General features: G+C 43.2%; 1 protein-coding gene across 3 annotated transcripts in view; it reads left to right on the top strand.

Annotated features, from left to right (window-relative positions):
* ESYT2 (extended synaptotagmin 2) overlaps positions 1-16,609 on the top strand; it is an 88,901-nt gene that overhangs the window by 60,394 nt on the left and 11,898 nt on the right. The window contains exons 7-16 of one of the 3 annotated variants that reach the window (XM_069958904.1): positions 461-516; positions 4,001-4,121; positions 4,341-4,517; positions 5,493-5,575; positions 6,229-6,277; positions 7,120-7,209; positions 7,648-7,743; positions 12,304-12,366; positions 15,869-15,913; positions 16,238-16,312. In XM_069958904.1, coding sequence (XP_069815005.1) covers positions 461-516; positions 4,001-4,121; positions 4,341-4,517; positions 5,493-5,575; positions 6,229-6,277; positions 7,120-7,209; positions 7,648-7,743; positions 12,304-12,366; positions 15,869-15,913; positions 16,238-16,312 — 855 coding nt within the window. The remainder of the gene's footprint in view (positions 1-460; positions 517-4,000; positions 4,122-4,340; positions 4,518-5,492; positions 5,576-6,228; positions 6,278-7,119; positions 7,210-7,647; positions 7,744-12,303; positions 12,367-15,868; positions 15,914-16,237; positions 16,313-16,609) is intronic. The other 2 variants (XM_069958905.1, XM_069958906.1) reach the window with 2 other exon arrangements.

Raw genomic sequence — 16,609 nt, 5'->3', positions numbered from 1 at the left:
TAGGGCCCTTACTCCATGACTGTAGAAGTGTGCATATACAGAGCTGTAAGTCATTAAGTGGACAATGAGCAGAGATTTACATGAATAAATCACAAATGATCCTGAAATTTGTCCCATAAAACTATGTATCAGTCTTCTTAGGCCCTCCTGCTCTATAACATGTCTCATACAGATTTTACCAGTTAAAATTATATGGGGCCTGAATATATTTATTAGGCCCAGCTGGCTCAGTTGCCCCTAGCAACCAATCAGATTCCACCTTTCTTTCCTCACAGACTCTTTGGAAAATGAAAGGTGGAATCTGATTGGTTGCCAGGGGCAACTGAGCCAGTTTCACTTTACACCAGTTTGATAAATCTCCCCCATTCTGTATATGAGGTTGAGGTTTCTAGTTCTTGGACGGTTGTATAACTGTACACTTTTGTCATTTTCATTAATAATTAAATATTTTCCATTTTAGCTCCTAGATATCAACTGGACGGGACTTACAAATATGTTGGATATTCCCGGCCTGAAGTGAGTACAGATGTAAAATGACCTATGAACGGTCAGGCTGCGTTCATACTGAGCTCTGTGTTTCCATTTCACTGTTCCTGTTTAATTACGATTTAAGGGAAAAATGTCATCAGACATGTCAAAAGTTATTGATCGCAGTGGGTCTCACTACTAAGACCCGCTGTGATCAGGAGATATAGGCGAGGAGAGAGCACAGACGCTGTTCTGTCCACTGCTCAGCTGTATATCCTGATCGGCTGTAAGTCTATAAGGCAGGGGCTCTCCAGCTGTTACAAAATGACAACTCCCATCATGCCTGGACAGCCACGCTTTAGCTGTTGAGGCATGATGGGAGATGTAGTTTTGCAACAGCTGCAGAGCCAAGGTTCCCTACCCCTGCTATAAGGCTACATTGTTGGAATTGGCATGCACAGGGAGTGGATCGGGCCCCTGCGCTCTCTCCCGGCCTATATCTCCAGATCCCAGTGGGTCTGAGCAGTGACACCCACTGCGATCATTATCATTTTACATGCCCCCTTATCATTTTACATGCCCCCTTATAATATGTCAAAAGTAATTTTTCATGACAGTGACTTTAATTTTTCTGTATATTTAAGTATAGTCAACTGCTTTATATAGCTGGTGTACAGCAGCATCTCTTTTTGGCATCCAATTAAAGTAAATATTTATTTTGCTTTTTAGAAGTATAAAACAATATACTGCAAACCTAAACACAAGTGCAGGGTGAGCCCGGCCTAACTTATTTGCAGTGGCGGATAGTAATGAGTCAGAAGTAGGGTTAAATGGCATCTGATTAATTCCCCCAAAATAGCATTTGTTTGGTACTCAGTAGCTCGGTAATCTTATTACGAAAAGTATCAGAGAATGAAAAACTGTTATGCCAAAAGGCGTGCTGCCACCTACTGGAAGTGATAGGACAATGCAGCCAATATGCAAAAAACAGTGATGCTTAAAAATTTACAATTATTAAAGTAAAAAAAAAGAAAAACATTGCCCACACTAATATCTGCCTGGGATTGCCAAGACTATGCAAAAGATTGCATTGCATTAAAATGGTATTTTCTTTTTTACCTTTTGTGCCTTTTCCTCCTGATATAAATAAAAGTATAGAAATATACAAATAATATTCTATATGACCAGCAAATAAAACAAAAATTTGGAAAATAAGCCTCAGATTTTCAACTTAATTTTTCAAAAATTAAGTATTTTATGCATGTATTTGTTTCATGAAGCATTCTTTCGCACCTTCTTTGGCATCTTATGGGCTTTATAAACTGATGGTCCTTTCAAGTGCTTTCAAGTTTCTACTTCAAACAAAAAGCAAAAACTTACTAAAAAAATTTGCATATAAAATAAATAAATTGCTATAGATCTATATCTATGTACACTATGGGGGACATTCATCCGGCGTACTGATGATTTTTGGCGGAAAGTGCCGATATGCAAATGATTTTATTCACAAATGGCCGATTTGCGAATAAAATATTCGCATATCGGCACTTCACGCCGGGGGGGGGGGGGGGGGGGGGGGGCGTGGAGGGGGCATTACGGGGGACGCGGACTCAGAGTCCGCGCGATTTATCATTTTTTCAGTGCAAAGATACGCCGAAAACCTACTCCACCTTTCAGGTGGCGTAGGTTTTCAGCTGTGCGCACCGACGCAGTCCACCTCTACATAAATCTCCGTAGCACCGGAGATGCGGGGACATTTACAAGTCCGGCGTATATATATATACACATACACTCACCGGCCACTTTATTAGGTACACCATGCTAGTAACGGGTTGGACCCCCTTTTGCCTTCAGAACTGCCTCAATTCTTCGTGGCATAGATACAACAAGGTGCTGGAAGCATTCCTCAGAGATTTTGGTCCATATTGACATGATGGCATCACACAGTTGCCTCAGATTTGTCGGCTGCACATCCATGATGCGAATCTCCCGTTCCACCACATCCCAAAGATGCTCTATTGGATTGAGATCTGGTGACTGTGGAGGCCATTTGAGTACAGTGAACTCATTGTCATGTTCAAGAAACCAGTCTGAGATGATTCTAGCTTTATGACATGGCGCACTATCCTGCTGAAAGTAGCCATCAGATGTTGGGTACATTGTGGTCATAAAGGGATGGACATGGTCAGCAACAATACTCTGGTAGGCTGTGGCGTTGCAACGATGCTCAATTGGTACCAAGGGGCCCAAAGAGTGCCAAGAAAATATTCCCCACACCATGACACCATGACACCACCCTGAACTGTTGATACAAGGCAGGATGGATCCATGCTTTCATGTTGTTGACGCCAAATTCTGACCCTACCATCCGAATGTCGCAGAAGAAATCGAGACTCATCAGACCAGGCAACGTTTTTCCAATCTTCTACTGTCCAATTTCAATGAGCTTGTGCAAATTGTAGCCTCAGTTTCCTGTTCTTAGCTGAAAGGAGTGGCACCCGGTGTGGTCTTCTGCTGCTGTAGCCCATCTGCCTCAAAGTTGGACGTACTGTGCGTTCAGAGATGCTCTTCTGCCTACCTTGGTTGTAACGGTTGGCTATTTGAGCCACTGTTGCCTTTCTATCAGCTCGAACCAGTCTGCCCATTCTCCTCTGACCTCTGGCATCAACAAGGCATTTCCGCCCACAGAACTGCCGTCACTGGATGTTTTTTCTTTTTCGGACCATTCTCTGTAAACCCTAGAGATGGTTGTGTTTGAAAATCCCAGTAGATCAGCAGTTTCTGAAATACTCAGACCAGCCCTTCTGGCACCAACAACCATGCCACGTTCAAAGGCACTCAAATCACCTTTCTTCCCCATACTGATGCTCTGTTTGAACTGCAGGAGATTGTCTTGACCATGTCTACATGCCTAAATGCACTGAGTTGCCGCCATGTGATTGGCTGATTAGAAATTAAGTGGTATTGTGCAGTTGGACAGGTGTACCTAATAAAGTGGCCGGTGAGTGTGTGTGTGTGTTTGTGTATATATATATATATATATATGTATGTATGTATAGTTTTTTCCCCCTTTATACCCCTGTAATAATTGCAACCATAATGAATAAAACTCCATGTGAAACGTCATCTATGTTCCAAATGAATTCAATGTAATTAATGAAGGTAACACTGTCACTTTGAAAACCTTTTGACAGGTCATAGACATGTGAAAATATAGATTGGTTGGATTCTGGGTGTTCAGACTGATCATTGGAAAAAGCTGAGAGAAGTGATTTTCTGCATGAGTGCAGTGGAGAGATTCTGTAGTTCCTTTATGGATCCCATCAGGGACAGAAGCACTCAGTCCTGCGATTCTCCCAGAGATCAGCGATGGTCTGAACACCCGGTCTCTGACCAATCAAAACTTAATATGTGAAAAGTTTAGTTTGGATCTGTGTAAACAAAACTTTATCCTACAGGTTACTTTTGCAACTTGTGCAACTCCAAAACACAAGTCAACATGCTAAACCTTTTTTTTTGTCATGGTTAACAGTGGAGTCTCCGATACTATCATTTTGGATATTATTTCCAACTACTTGGTCCTTCCAAATCGCATTACTGTTCCGCTTGTAAGTGACCTGCAGATCGCACAGCTACGATTCCCTATTCCCAAGGTGGGTATAAAGGAAAAAAAATCTTCTATATGAGTTTTTACATGGTTATAGTGCGGCCCCCCCGTGATCTCACCCTGTTGGCTGCCCGGGCCTGCTAGGAGTAGTTGTTTGGCAACAGGATGTAGCTCACAGATATGTGGTGATGATGTAAAATCAAACATTTATCAGTAACAGCTCCATCCCTATCATCATACAATTCATCTTATTCCTGGATAACAGGGAGTCTTGAGGATACACTTTATCGAAGCTCAGGATCTGATGTGGAAGGACACGTACATGAAGGGACTCGTGAAAGGGAAGTCTGATCCGTACGGCGTCATCAGGATCGGCAATCAGGTCTTTCAGAGCAAAGTCATCAAAGAGAATCTCAACCCCAAGTGGAATGAAGTATATGAGGTAAGAAACAGCAGATGGGGCCTACTTCTCCCTACCAGGCATGTGGGACATGTGTGAATGGACTAACTGTGGTGTTGCTGACTATGGAGTGACAGCCACAGTCCACAATCTTCTGTCCTCCGCAGATGTAGCTAAAGTGTTACTGCCATTTACAAAAACTTCTGACTTCTAAAGTTATTACTGCTTTAGTGTTTAGACCCCAATCACCCATCACTAGATCTCACCGGCGATATCCAGGCGAATCCTATCCTGCCTGGATGTGATAAAAATAGTGAAGAATATAAAAGTGAAAGATACAGCAACAGGTGATCCAGGTGGAGGGTGCACGGACTCCTAGGTGTTGGCCAGGCGCTCAGAGCAGAGGGTAGCTACAGTGCAAGGTGATAGAGCCTACACTTTTATTTTGTGCATCTAAAAACTAAAGTGCTTCATGACAAGACCTACGTGTTGCCTGCCTGCGCTTGATCATGGTCTAAAAATATCAGTACTACAGAATAAAAGTAAATTTTTTTGTGGTACTGATGTTTTAAGACCATGATTAAAGCAAATGTACCATCAGGTACATTCGTTTAAGTGTTGCATATGGATAGGCCGGCGCAAAGAAGCCGGTGCCGTGGTCCTTTTTTTGAACCACGACTCTGCTCCCCGACCATGGTTCAAAAAAATGAGCCGCAATTCAAAAAAAGGATAACGGCCCCACTTCCCCGCGCCAACGCCGTTCTATTTCATATGCAACACTTAAAGCGAATGTGCCTGATGGTACATTTGCTTTAGGCACAGCCGCCCAAAATGTGTAGGTCTTGTCATAAAGTCTCGTCATGAACCACAAATAAAAGTAATATTTTATCCGTTAACTGAATAAACGTGACATTGCACAGGTTTTGTTCTGAGAACATTTTACTGAGCTGTACATTACAGTTTTTTCTTCTTTCTTTTTGTCCTTTTCATAATTTATCCCCAATCTCCTATTTCCAGGCCTTAATCTACGAGCACCCGGGCCAGGAGCTGGAGATAGAGCTCTTTGATGAAGATACGGATAAAGATGATTTCTTGGGCAAGTGAGTATCCGCTTTACTTGTTTACTTCTGCTATTCTTTTCCCCAAATATAACTGGACGTATAGTACGGCTCAGCTCCCGTTCAGGTGAATGGTAGCTGAGCTGCAGTAACCAGGTCCGGCCACTACACAGTGAATGGAGCCAGCTGCTTCCATCCCTGTTCAGTGTAGTGCAGCCACCAACAGCTGATCGGTGGGGGTGCCAAGTTTTGGCCCCCTTGCTTGCCTGGAAAACACCAGATTTCTGATCTCTTGAGACAAAGCAGTTAGCCTTTCGGTAGCCATATAAAGCATCATTCTCCACTTGACTTCAGACAAGTCACAGGTCAGGCATTGGCTTTTTCTTTTTAGAAACCAAGCCCTTGCATGGTAGCAAGCTTTCTCCTTGTACAGAGGACTTGTCCATCTATTACAGCCTAGGGATACTTTGTTCCCCTATGGCTTGCGATGATGGACTTGTTATATTGTAATGAGGACCCCTGGCGCCGTATATTCAGCTGAGCTAGTATCTTTACAAATCTAAATTGTGTCTGGGTGGCGTATGAGCCTAATATGTACAATAGATATCAACACCTAAATATATAACACACACACACACACACACACACCCTTCACTATGTTAGCCTGGATAATTAACCCTTTTGTTTTCTTTTAGCCTTTTGATTGATCTAGCTGAAGTGGAGAAGGAGAGAGTTGTAGATGAGGTAAGTTACCATGTGGTGGATTGCTAGAATGTAGATATATGCATGCATTACTTATCTGTATAACACTTCAAAACTGACTCAATAGCAAAAGAGGAACAAGGTGGGTAGAGATGGGTAGGGAGGGATCTGATAGGTGATGTCAAACACAGAGGAAAGGTTACATCCTGTGTACAGACTGGAAATAACATGATCAGACTGCAGTAATGAAATGTATGGATGCGGCTGAGCTGGGATGACACATATGACACTGCAGGAATACTGATGTAGAGTTAGAATTATATGAACAAAAAAGAGAACTGCATTAATGTGTTAACTAGATGGGGACTTTGTGAACCTTTCTGACCTTTTACCCCCTACACGCCTGAATTGTACAGCTATCAGGGATCACCATTTCATCTCTATTTTGCGGCCTTAATTGTAGAAAGCAAACCTACTCCTCCGCTTTAGCTGTGTATTCATAAGCCAGTTACCACTGTTGCCTAGAATTAAAGGAGAAGGCCTATAGGGGGGTGCTGGAACATAATCAAGAATCTATACTTACCTGTCTCTGTGCCCCTGCATTACTGCTCACAGACCCCCACCGGCCTTCTGAGCTCTGACTTTTGCAATGTCACAACCTAGCTTAGGAATGCCTACTAAGCCAGTTAGTGACTGGGGTGGGGCACCGGGTTCCAGGAGAAACTGGAACCCAGTGGCGGTCAGTGAGCCTGTGGCACAGCGCTGCGGAAGCACGGAGACAGGTAAGTATACATTCTTTATTATGTTTCCACAACCCCCGTCGGCCCTGGATTTTTTTTATTTTGATGGGTTTCTCCTTTAATAATTGATTCATCTCTTTATAGTGGTTTGTGCTTGATGAAGCAACTTCTGGAAAACTCCATTTAAAGCTGGAATGGCTTTCTCCAAAGTCCACCACCGAGAACTTGGACAAGGTATGTACACGGTATAGCAGGTAACTAGAGATGAGTGAACCTCGATCAAGGCTGTATATGGTTTCCAGTACCCCCTAGGACTGCATCTAACTTCAGCCACCGGTAATCAAACGCTGCACTCCAATAAGGAAGCTGTATTGTCACCATACCAGTGTCCGTATTTTAAAGAGAACCTAATGTCACTTTCATGCTGCTTGAATCATGAGTCTTTGGGACAGTTCCTGGTGTTTTCCCTCCTCCAGCCTGTGAGGATAGAAATCTATTGATCAAGGCTGGTAGGCCAGATAGAGACCATCGGAGACCACCAAGAAGTTGGATGCAGACTTAAGGCTGCCTGGAAAATATGGATACAGCCATAGCATGCTCTGGTTGTGCTCCTCTCCAATTACTATATGCACAAAGCTGAGAGTTTGTGCTCTAAGCTGTTTTTTCATGTAGGTACTGACCAGCATTAAAGCCGACAAAGACCAAGCAGACGACGGCCTTTCTGCGGCTCTGCTTATAATATACCTGGATTCAGCCAGAAATCTGCCTGTAAGTACCATCTGTCTCTAGCTGTTGGCTTCTAGTCAGTTTTTTTGTCTCCTGTCTTGAAATATTCCTTCCCTGGCTGCAGCCAGTAGCAGAAGTGATTCCTCCTGTAATCCTGCGTGTCTACTGTAATAAGTCCATAGATAATGCTGGATACAATAGTGGAGTGTAGGACACTGTAAAAGTTTATGGAGCTTATATACTGATGTATAGAGCCTGGTTATTATCCAGTTGTGTAGTTTACTGGCCACATTAACCATTCATGATCCTGGTGCTTTGACAATAGCCATTATTTATAATATAGATTATAAGATTATTGCTAGGGATATAGTGTGCCACAATAACAAGGAGGCTGGTTAGCTGAAAGAGGAGATGGGAAGGAGATGGGAAGGAGATGGGAAGGAGATGGGAAGGAGATGGGAAGGAGATGGGAAGGAGATGGGAAGGAGATGGGAAGGAGATGGGAAGGAGATGGGAAGGAGATGGGAAGGAGATGGGAAGGAGATGGGAAGGAGATGGGAAGGAGATGGGAAGGAGATGGGAAGGAGATGGGAAGATAGGAGGGATATAGATAAAAATATATGGATTCATGTGTCCCAGTCAGGACAGTAACTGCTTACTGGTGCTTGGGAAGCTGCTCCGTTAACCTCTATGGCTGGACAAAAATAGCCGAGTCCAGTGGTTAGCCCTATTCGTCTGCCCCATAGAGTCAATTACGGTGGCATCACCCATGTCTCACCATTGGGAAATCCCTTTAAGAAGTAGTACTGCCCAGGCCTTATAGAAGACACAGTTAAAAAAAAAAAAACAGTTTGCACACCTGGAAATGAAAGAATTTTTGGACGAAAGCCATCTAGAATAACAAGCGTCAAGAGGTGATTCCCCTCTTCATGGATCAGATGTCCACCATGAGCTGACAATACAGATCATCATGCCAGCCTGGTGACTGATCCTCACATGTGGCGGATATTCTCTTATTGTGTTAGGAGTCTATTCCGGAGCCTCGTATAATTGTCCCCAGACAACCCCATGGAAGAAGCCATTAAGTCTGAGACAATCGTATTATGTTTGATTTTCATTGCCGCTTTACTTTTCCATGTTACTTGTCATCAACATTCAATCATCTTGTTTTGTTCCTTATCTGCCGTTCATTATTAACCATTTCATGCTTTTCATGGTCCGTATCTGTATTATTTGTCCCTTCTTGTTGTGTTACTTGTGTGTTTGCTCATATGCTTACTGTATTATTATTATTATTATGTTTTGCTTCGCTTTGGTCATCCTTTTTGCTTCCTTGCCTCATTCTCATCTTCCAAGAGTATCTACGAGGGGAATTTGGGTTGTGGCTACTTAAAAGAGAGGAAAGCTTCTGGACTGATCTTTTGTGAGAACACCTCCTCCCTCTATAGAACATTATTTGTGAGTTTCTTTGGTGGCGGCTGTCGAGTGCTGCAATAGACATGCATGTGTGTCTACATTGCATGTTTTTCAGCATGTCCTCAATTCGGTTCCATTAATGTTAAATATGAGTGAGACTAAGCAAACGTCCATATGTGTTGAATGTTCTAATTAGGTTCGGGATCAGTACTAAGGAAATGGTAAAAGGGTTTACACTCGGCCTACAAGTCCACCTTAAATGGGGGGGTCATCAATTATCTGTGAAAAGTGCAAAAGCAAAAAATTCCAATTCAAGACATAAAAATTATTTTAAACTTTTTACACCTCTCCCGTCCTCAGTTTGGGTGTTGTTTTGCATCTTGGTTCCATTGAAGTGAATGGCGCTGAGTTGTAATACCTCACACAACCTGGGGACAAGGGTGGTGCTGATTTAGCAAGAAAGTAGCTGTTTGTGTCTTTTCCTGGATAACCCTTTTAATATGAATTGCTCATAATGTAATTCTTTAAAGGGGACGGCTGTCGTGTTAGTCATAGAGCAGGAAGAGCCAAACGAATTAATATATAGTTTTATGAGAAAAGATTAAGTCGTAATTTATTTGCTTACATCTCTGTGGGGGAGATTTATAAAACTGGTGAAAAGTAGACCTGGCTCAGTTGCCCCTAGCAACCAATCAGATTCCACCTTTCATTTTCCAGAGCGTCTGTGAGCAATGAAAGGTGGAATCTGATTGGTTGCTAGGGGCAACTGAGCCAGTTTCACTTTACACCATGTTTGATAAATCTCCCCCTGTATGTTCTGGGCTTAGTAGACCCGTTGGCTGTTTTAGCTATTGATGAAAGCTATCACACTACAGGCATGGCTGCCAATCACGGAGTAGCAACACCCACTGGACTCCTTACTCCAGAATGAGAAGAAATGTAAATGAGTACATTACAACTTCTACGCAATTTCCCCCCCCCCCCCACCCACCCCATAAAACTATATATTCATCCGCTCAGCCTTTACCTGCTCTGTAACACCATGCAGATTTTCATCGATTCATTTAAAGTGACACTGTCGCCTCCTTTTTTTCATTCTGACTTCTCTACACAGGTGTAAAGTTTAAATTTAGCGGTTTTCATACCTTATTTTATATCATACGTCATGGTGCTTGTTCAAGTAAAGTCATCTTTTGTCAACTGCAGATTGTATTAAGTGGGCGGGGCCTCACGGCATTAGCACCACTTAGCCCTGCCCACAACACCACAGTTGGCCCCGCCCCCTCGCCGGCCATTGGAACAGGCTGCCCGAAAGGTCTAGACCCCACCCCCTTTACGTCGGCCAACCAATGGGCGTCAAGGGGGCGGTGCCAACTGTGCCGTTGTGAGCGGGGCTAAGTGGCGCTAATGCCGCGAGGCCACGCCTACTTAATACAATCTGCAGTTGATAAAAGGACACTTTTTACTTAAACAAGCACCATGATGTATGATATGAAATAAGGTATGAAAAACGCTAAATTTACCCTTTACACCTGTGTAGAGATGTCAGAATGCACAAAGGGGGTGACAGTGTCACTTTAAGGCTATGTTCATACAATGTCTTTTCATGCAGAATAATACCCATTAAATAAGGGACGTTATTTTACAATGACTGCTGTCAATGTTCAGGATCATTATTAACGGCCGTTATTATCAAACAACGGCCATTAACTTGCCTAAAAAGATGTTGTGTGAGAATAGCCTGAAGCAGAGATTGGGAACCTTTGGCCCACCAACTGTTGCAAAACTACAACTCCCATCATGCCTGAACGGCAAAAGCTTCACTTTGGCTGTCCAAGCATGATGGGAATTGTATTTTTGCAGCAGCTGGAGGGCCAAAAGTTCCCCATCCCTGCTTTAAAGCAACCATCCGGTATAATAGTGAATTTGCTTTTTTAGTATGGATTTATCACCTGTATAGGCCATTAAACGGGTTGTCCAAGCTTAGAAAAACATGGCTGCTTTCTTCCAGAAATTGCACCACTCTTCAGTCTGGGTGTGGGTTTTGCAACCACGTTTCATTGAAATGAATGAGGCTTATTTGTAATACCACACACAATCTGAGGGGTAGTGCTTTTTCTAATGCATGATAACCCCATTAATGCCTGGTTGATCAATTGTTTACTAGAGCCATGGCTCCTGCTATACACCGTGGGGGAGATTTATCAAACATGCTGTAAAGTAGAACTGGCTCAGTTGCCCCTAGCAACCAATCAGATTCCAATATACTATTTAGATCAGTGTCCCCAAAGCTGTGGTCCTCCAGCTATTACAACTGTCCCCATACCCTGACAGCCACAGACTTGCAACAGATAGAGAAAAATAGGAAAAAAAAATTACATATATAATATTTATTTATAATGCCTGCTGCCAGATATGAAAATCAAGTTCCCAGCAATCCAAGTGAGAGAAGCTATGTATGTAAGATTTACACAGAAGCTTAGAGGTGCTCATGCACACTCGGTGTCTGTCGGCCAACATGGGCACAACCAGATGTTTTCTATGGGGAGGCATCAACTGTGGCCAGGCTGGTCTGGTGGCAGCTTATCTGTCCCAGAACTATAGGTTTAGATGGTAAAAATCAAAATGTTCAAACCTTCTCTAGACTCAGGAGGCTGCCATATTCTTTAGACCAGCGATGGGGAACCTTCAGCCCTCCAGCTATTGCGAGACTACAATTCCCACCATGCCTGGACAGCTAAAGCTTTGGATGCCCAGGCATGATGGGAATTGTAGTTTCGCAACAGCTGTAGGGCCGAAGGTTCCTCATTCCTGCTTCAGAAAGTAGGTTGAACCCAATGATGGTGTGTGGGCACCTTTACTCTAACCATATGACCGGATAGTTCGTATTTTAGGAGCGTCATATGATGGAAATGTGAAATTTGGTTGTGACTCATTTAACCATTTTTCTGTTGCACCTTACAGTGACCTGAACAGAGATACCATTGTGTCTTTAGTTTGCCGTTGCTGCCTTTGGAACATGTCTCTCCTATTGTCCACGTCTTGTCTCGTGTCACTATGTTCCCTTTCCAATTTTTTTTTTTGTCGTCCTGTGCCCGTGTCGTCCTGTGGTTAACCTGCTAGAGCATCCTCCATAGCTTTGGTTTATTAACCCTGAGTGTGTTCATTTTTCCCCCCTGTTATAAGAATAATCCATTAGAACTTAACCAGGATGGCATGAAGAAGTCTGCTCTTGACAAAGCTAAAAAGGTAAAACAATCCAGTTAAACCCTTTTTGGACCTTAAAACATAAATAAAAAACACCCTTATATTTAATAAGGATAATATGTGTATACAACCTGCACACTCTTTCCCATAGGGTAACAGGCACGTGGGCACGAGTATGCCGAATGGGCTATCACACACCCACAGTGGATAAGGCACTAAACCTGATCACTTGTCAGTAGAGAACTAACGGTGTCCATTCTTTTTGGATTAATAGCTCACACATTGGCTCCTCATATGCTGCCTCTATGGGTCAGTGATAGGTTTTCCATGCAATGTTATTAACCTGCTTAGAGCTTTGCCCATGGAAGGCGATAACAGAGTCATCGTAAGCATTGTCTTCCTATAATACATTGTATTACGTATATGAAACCTTAGAGTGCATGGACAATGAGCATTATAAAGGGCATGCATCAGATATTCAGCTTACATGAGGATTAAAGGCTGATATGGGATGTACAGATGAGTCCATGAGCAGGCCAGGCAGGCTTCTATAATAGGTGAAAGGTAACGTCACCCAGTTCATCTCCTGATCTTAATGGGGTGAGGAGGTGAAAGCCACTGCCAAACTCAGTGTTGAAATCCAACATGCCCAATGTCTCTGTCTCCTGACATTAGCTATCAGAGAATAGTTGAGAGGCCACCATATACTTTAGATGGTTGGCCAGTCCTATCGATATCTGTGGGTTCAGCTAGTGCTTATTAAAAGTGTATGGCCAACTATAGTCCTGTAAGCAAGAAAGACCCAAACAATCGAAAAGAAATGCAAGAATAGATTTAAGGGGCTTTCCTATTATAATGTGTCCCCTATTCACAGTTTAGGGAACAAGTAAGAGATTGCGGGGGTTGGGGCAACCTTCTTTCCCCTCCCTGGCGGTCACTAGATCGGCACCCGGCTCCTTTGTTTTGGATAAAGCCACTGGTCAGCATGTGAACCACAGCTCTATTCATTCTCTATGGAGCCGCCGGTAAAAGCCGAATGCTGTACTCTGCTTTCTCTGGTGGCTACATAGAGAATTATACAGCTGGGTAGGAGATAAGTAAGTTTAAGCTGGAAAACCCCTTTAAAATGAATCTGTGACCCCCTGACTGCCTACTAAGCTGGCAGCACTGCTGGAAAGATATCAATGAAACAATTCAGAACATGCATTTTTTGCCTCTGTCTGCGGTTTTCATTTAAAAAAAAATAAATAAAAAAAAATAATATATATATATATATATATATATATATATATTTATTTTGGGCTGTGAATACTGTCAAAGGGCCTTTTATTCCTTGAGCCCTAGCACCGCTGTTCCTTACTGTGCTGTATTTCTGCCCCTTGCACAATGAGCAGCATACAATCTGCATACAAAACAGTGAGGCTAAGGGCCCTATTCCACAGTAACGATAATCGGCCGGATCGGGCCCGATTCGGCCGATTATCGTTCGGTGAAATAGAGAGAACGATCAGCCGATGATCGTGTCATCGGCTGATCGTTCATTTAGGGCCACACCTAAAATCATCCTTCCCTCACCGCGCATGGCTACGGTTCAATAGCAGTGTGCGGCGGGCGACCGACGATTTGAGAAGAAACAGCAGCAGCATCATACATTACCTGTCCAGGCTTCTTTGCGCTGTCTTCATCCCCGGGTCCCGCGCGCTCTATCTTCTGAATGGCCGGTCAGCTGACGGAGCACTCAGCCAATCACAGGCCGGGACCACCGGCCATTCAGAAGATAGAGCGCGGGGGACCCGGGGAGGAGACGGAGCGGAGGACAAGCCCTGCAGCCAGGTAATGTATGATGCTGCAAGGACATCGGTAACTATGTCCTTGCAGCCCTCGCTCAACGATCATCGGGCCGTGGAATAGGCCCAGTAAACGAGCGGCGATCTAGCAGATCGCCGCTCATTTACATCGTTGATCGGGCCCTCCTCGGCCCGTGGAATAGGACCCTTAGCGGTGCTAGGGCCCAGATAACAACAGGCTCCGCCTCTTTGACACTTAAAATAAAGATACGGGCAACAAATGTATATTTCCTGACCTGTCTTGTTTTAATAAATTGTTATATTTTTAATTAAATAACAATTCTAGATCAGCTATTCTTTTGGCTCTATGTTGTTTCCTTCTTCTGTTATCACTTACTAGAAATGTATGACTAAATAGCGAGCTGGGTGTTACTAACCGAGGGTGTGTCCCTGCACTTTGAGGCTATCCAATCGGAGCTGACAGTACCAGACAATGTAGGGACACACTCCTATTGGTAACACCCAGTTGGCTATTTAGTCACACCTATCCAGTAGGTACATCACAGAGCTATAAGAAAAGATGGTCCAGGATTGTTTTTTTTCGATTGGGCAATACAAATTTTTACAGGCCACAATCTGGAAAATAAATTGTGGCGTATCCTAAGCCGATACTAAGCATAAGGCATTTTTTATATATTTTGATAGAACTATTTTTTTGGCAATAAACCGCATATAATATTAATTAAAACAACAGGTGACAATGTAAACTACTTATTTTTTGGGTAGCTTCACACACAACAGATCCACAGTGAATTTTACGCTGCAAATTCGTATCGAGATTCGCTGCGTATCCCTTGTCATTCATTTTGAATGAGAAGACATACTTGCAGCGGTAATAACATCCCACTGCGAGTATGTAAATGCCGCCCGTTAACCCCCCCCCCCCCCCCCCCGCGCGCGCTGACCGGAGCATACTGTACCTGCTCCACGCTCCGACTTGCTTTGGGGGTTCCCGGCGTCTAGACGTCCCACTGTGAAACTGGCCTAAAAAAAAAAAAATAATTTTTAATTTTTTGTACCCTTACACCCCTATATCATTCTCGGACATGGCCACGGGATGATAGGCAAGTAAAACAAATGATACCTGTCTCTTAAGTGATGGCTGTTTGCAGAGTTATAAAATCATGTTTTCTTTTAAAAGTCAGCTGGGCTGAACTGCAGCATTCACACCTCCTCCCTCCTCCACACCTCCTGTCCTGCATGACTGATGTACAGGGCTCAGTGCTGGATGCTGGGAGAGGTAGAGAAGATGCAAGCTAAAACTTATAGCACACTTAAGCTTAGAATGAAAACATGATTTTATAATTTACAGACAGATATCACTTGATTTATCTTATAGACATCTGACATAGTCTGCGGCTCTGTGCATGAGACAGAGCTGTCAGATTACCTTTTAATGGGGAAATAAAATTTGTGGGGAAAAAAAAAATGGCGGCCTTATAGACACGTCAGAACACCATATGGATGATATCACACATCGCTATATCTTCACATCACTCTAACAATACACAATAATTGTTATGGCCTCTGAACAGAACCCCATCCTGTAGAAATGTTCTCCATTGCTGTGAATGGAGAACCTGGCGCCTCATGTAAAATCATCCGATCCCTAGTCATTGTATAGGCTGCATTCATGAGCATTGGCGATTGGTTGGCTGTCTCCGCTATATGTAGTTGACAGGTTTACTTTACCATAGATGACCATAACCTGCGATCAAGAGATCTCACCACGATGGAACAGTGTAAGCTAGACCAAGAGCTTCCCGACAAACTCATATTTTTTTCCCCCCTCTCCCCATTTGCTCTATTTCTTTTACACAAATGTACAATTTTGCAGCTTTGAAGCCTTGTACATTTACATTCCTGCATTTCTAACCTGCATGGGCTTTTTTTTTTATATTGCATTTTACATCTTGTTCTTTGGCCAACCTCATTTGGAATGAAAGCAAAAAAATTCTGTTACCAGATGTATATAGCAACTTTTGCTTTATACGATATGATGCTCATAGTGTATTACTAAGTGACACATCACGTCTTGAAATATTTGTTGTTTGGTTCTATTCCAGTCTGGAAAGAAAATGGGCAGCACACCTAATCCCTATGTGCTGTTCTCTCTGGGGCACCATGTGCAAGAAAGCAAGGTAAGATGATCTCACTGTGAGATAGCTACAATTGATGGGTTGTGGATGGTTAGAGAGAGGAAGCACACCAAAACCAATTGCACCTCCTAAACATGTATCCCCAATGCAGAGGATAGGGGAGAAGGGGATCCCATGATTGCAAGGGGTCCCATGATCAGGCACTTATCTCAGAAGGGTGCTCTGACTCTCCCTGCTGTATGGCAAAGTAGGTCCCCATGCCTTATCCAACCGAGGACCAGAGATACCTGATTACTGGGTTCACATAGGCACACTAGGGGCATGATGTCAGACATATAG

This window comes from Dendropsophus ebraccatus, chromosome 2 (assembly GCF_027789765.1).
Source record: "Dendropsophus ebraccatus isolate aDenEbr1 chromosome 2, aDenEbr1.pat, whole genome shotgun sequence".
In the NCBI taxonomy this organism is placed as follows: Eukaryota; Metazoa; Chordata; class Amphibia; order Anura; family Hylidae; genus Dendropsophus; species Dendropsophus ebraccatus.
This window is presented reverse-complemented; position numbering and strand designations above follow the sequence as displayed.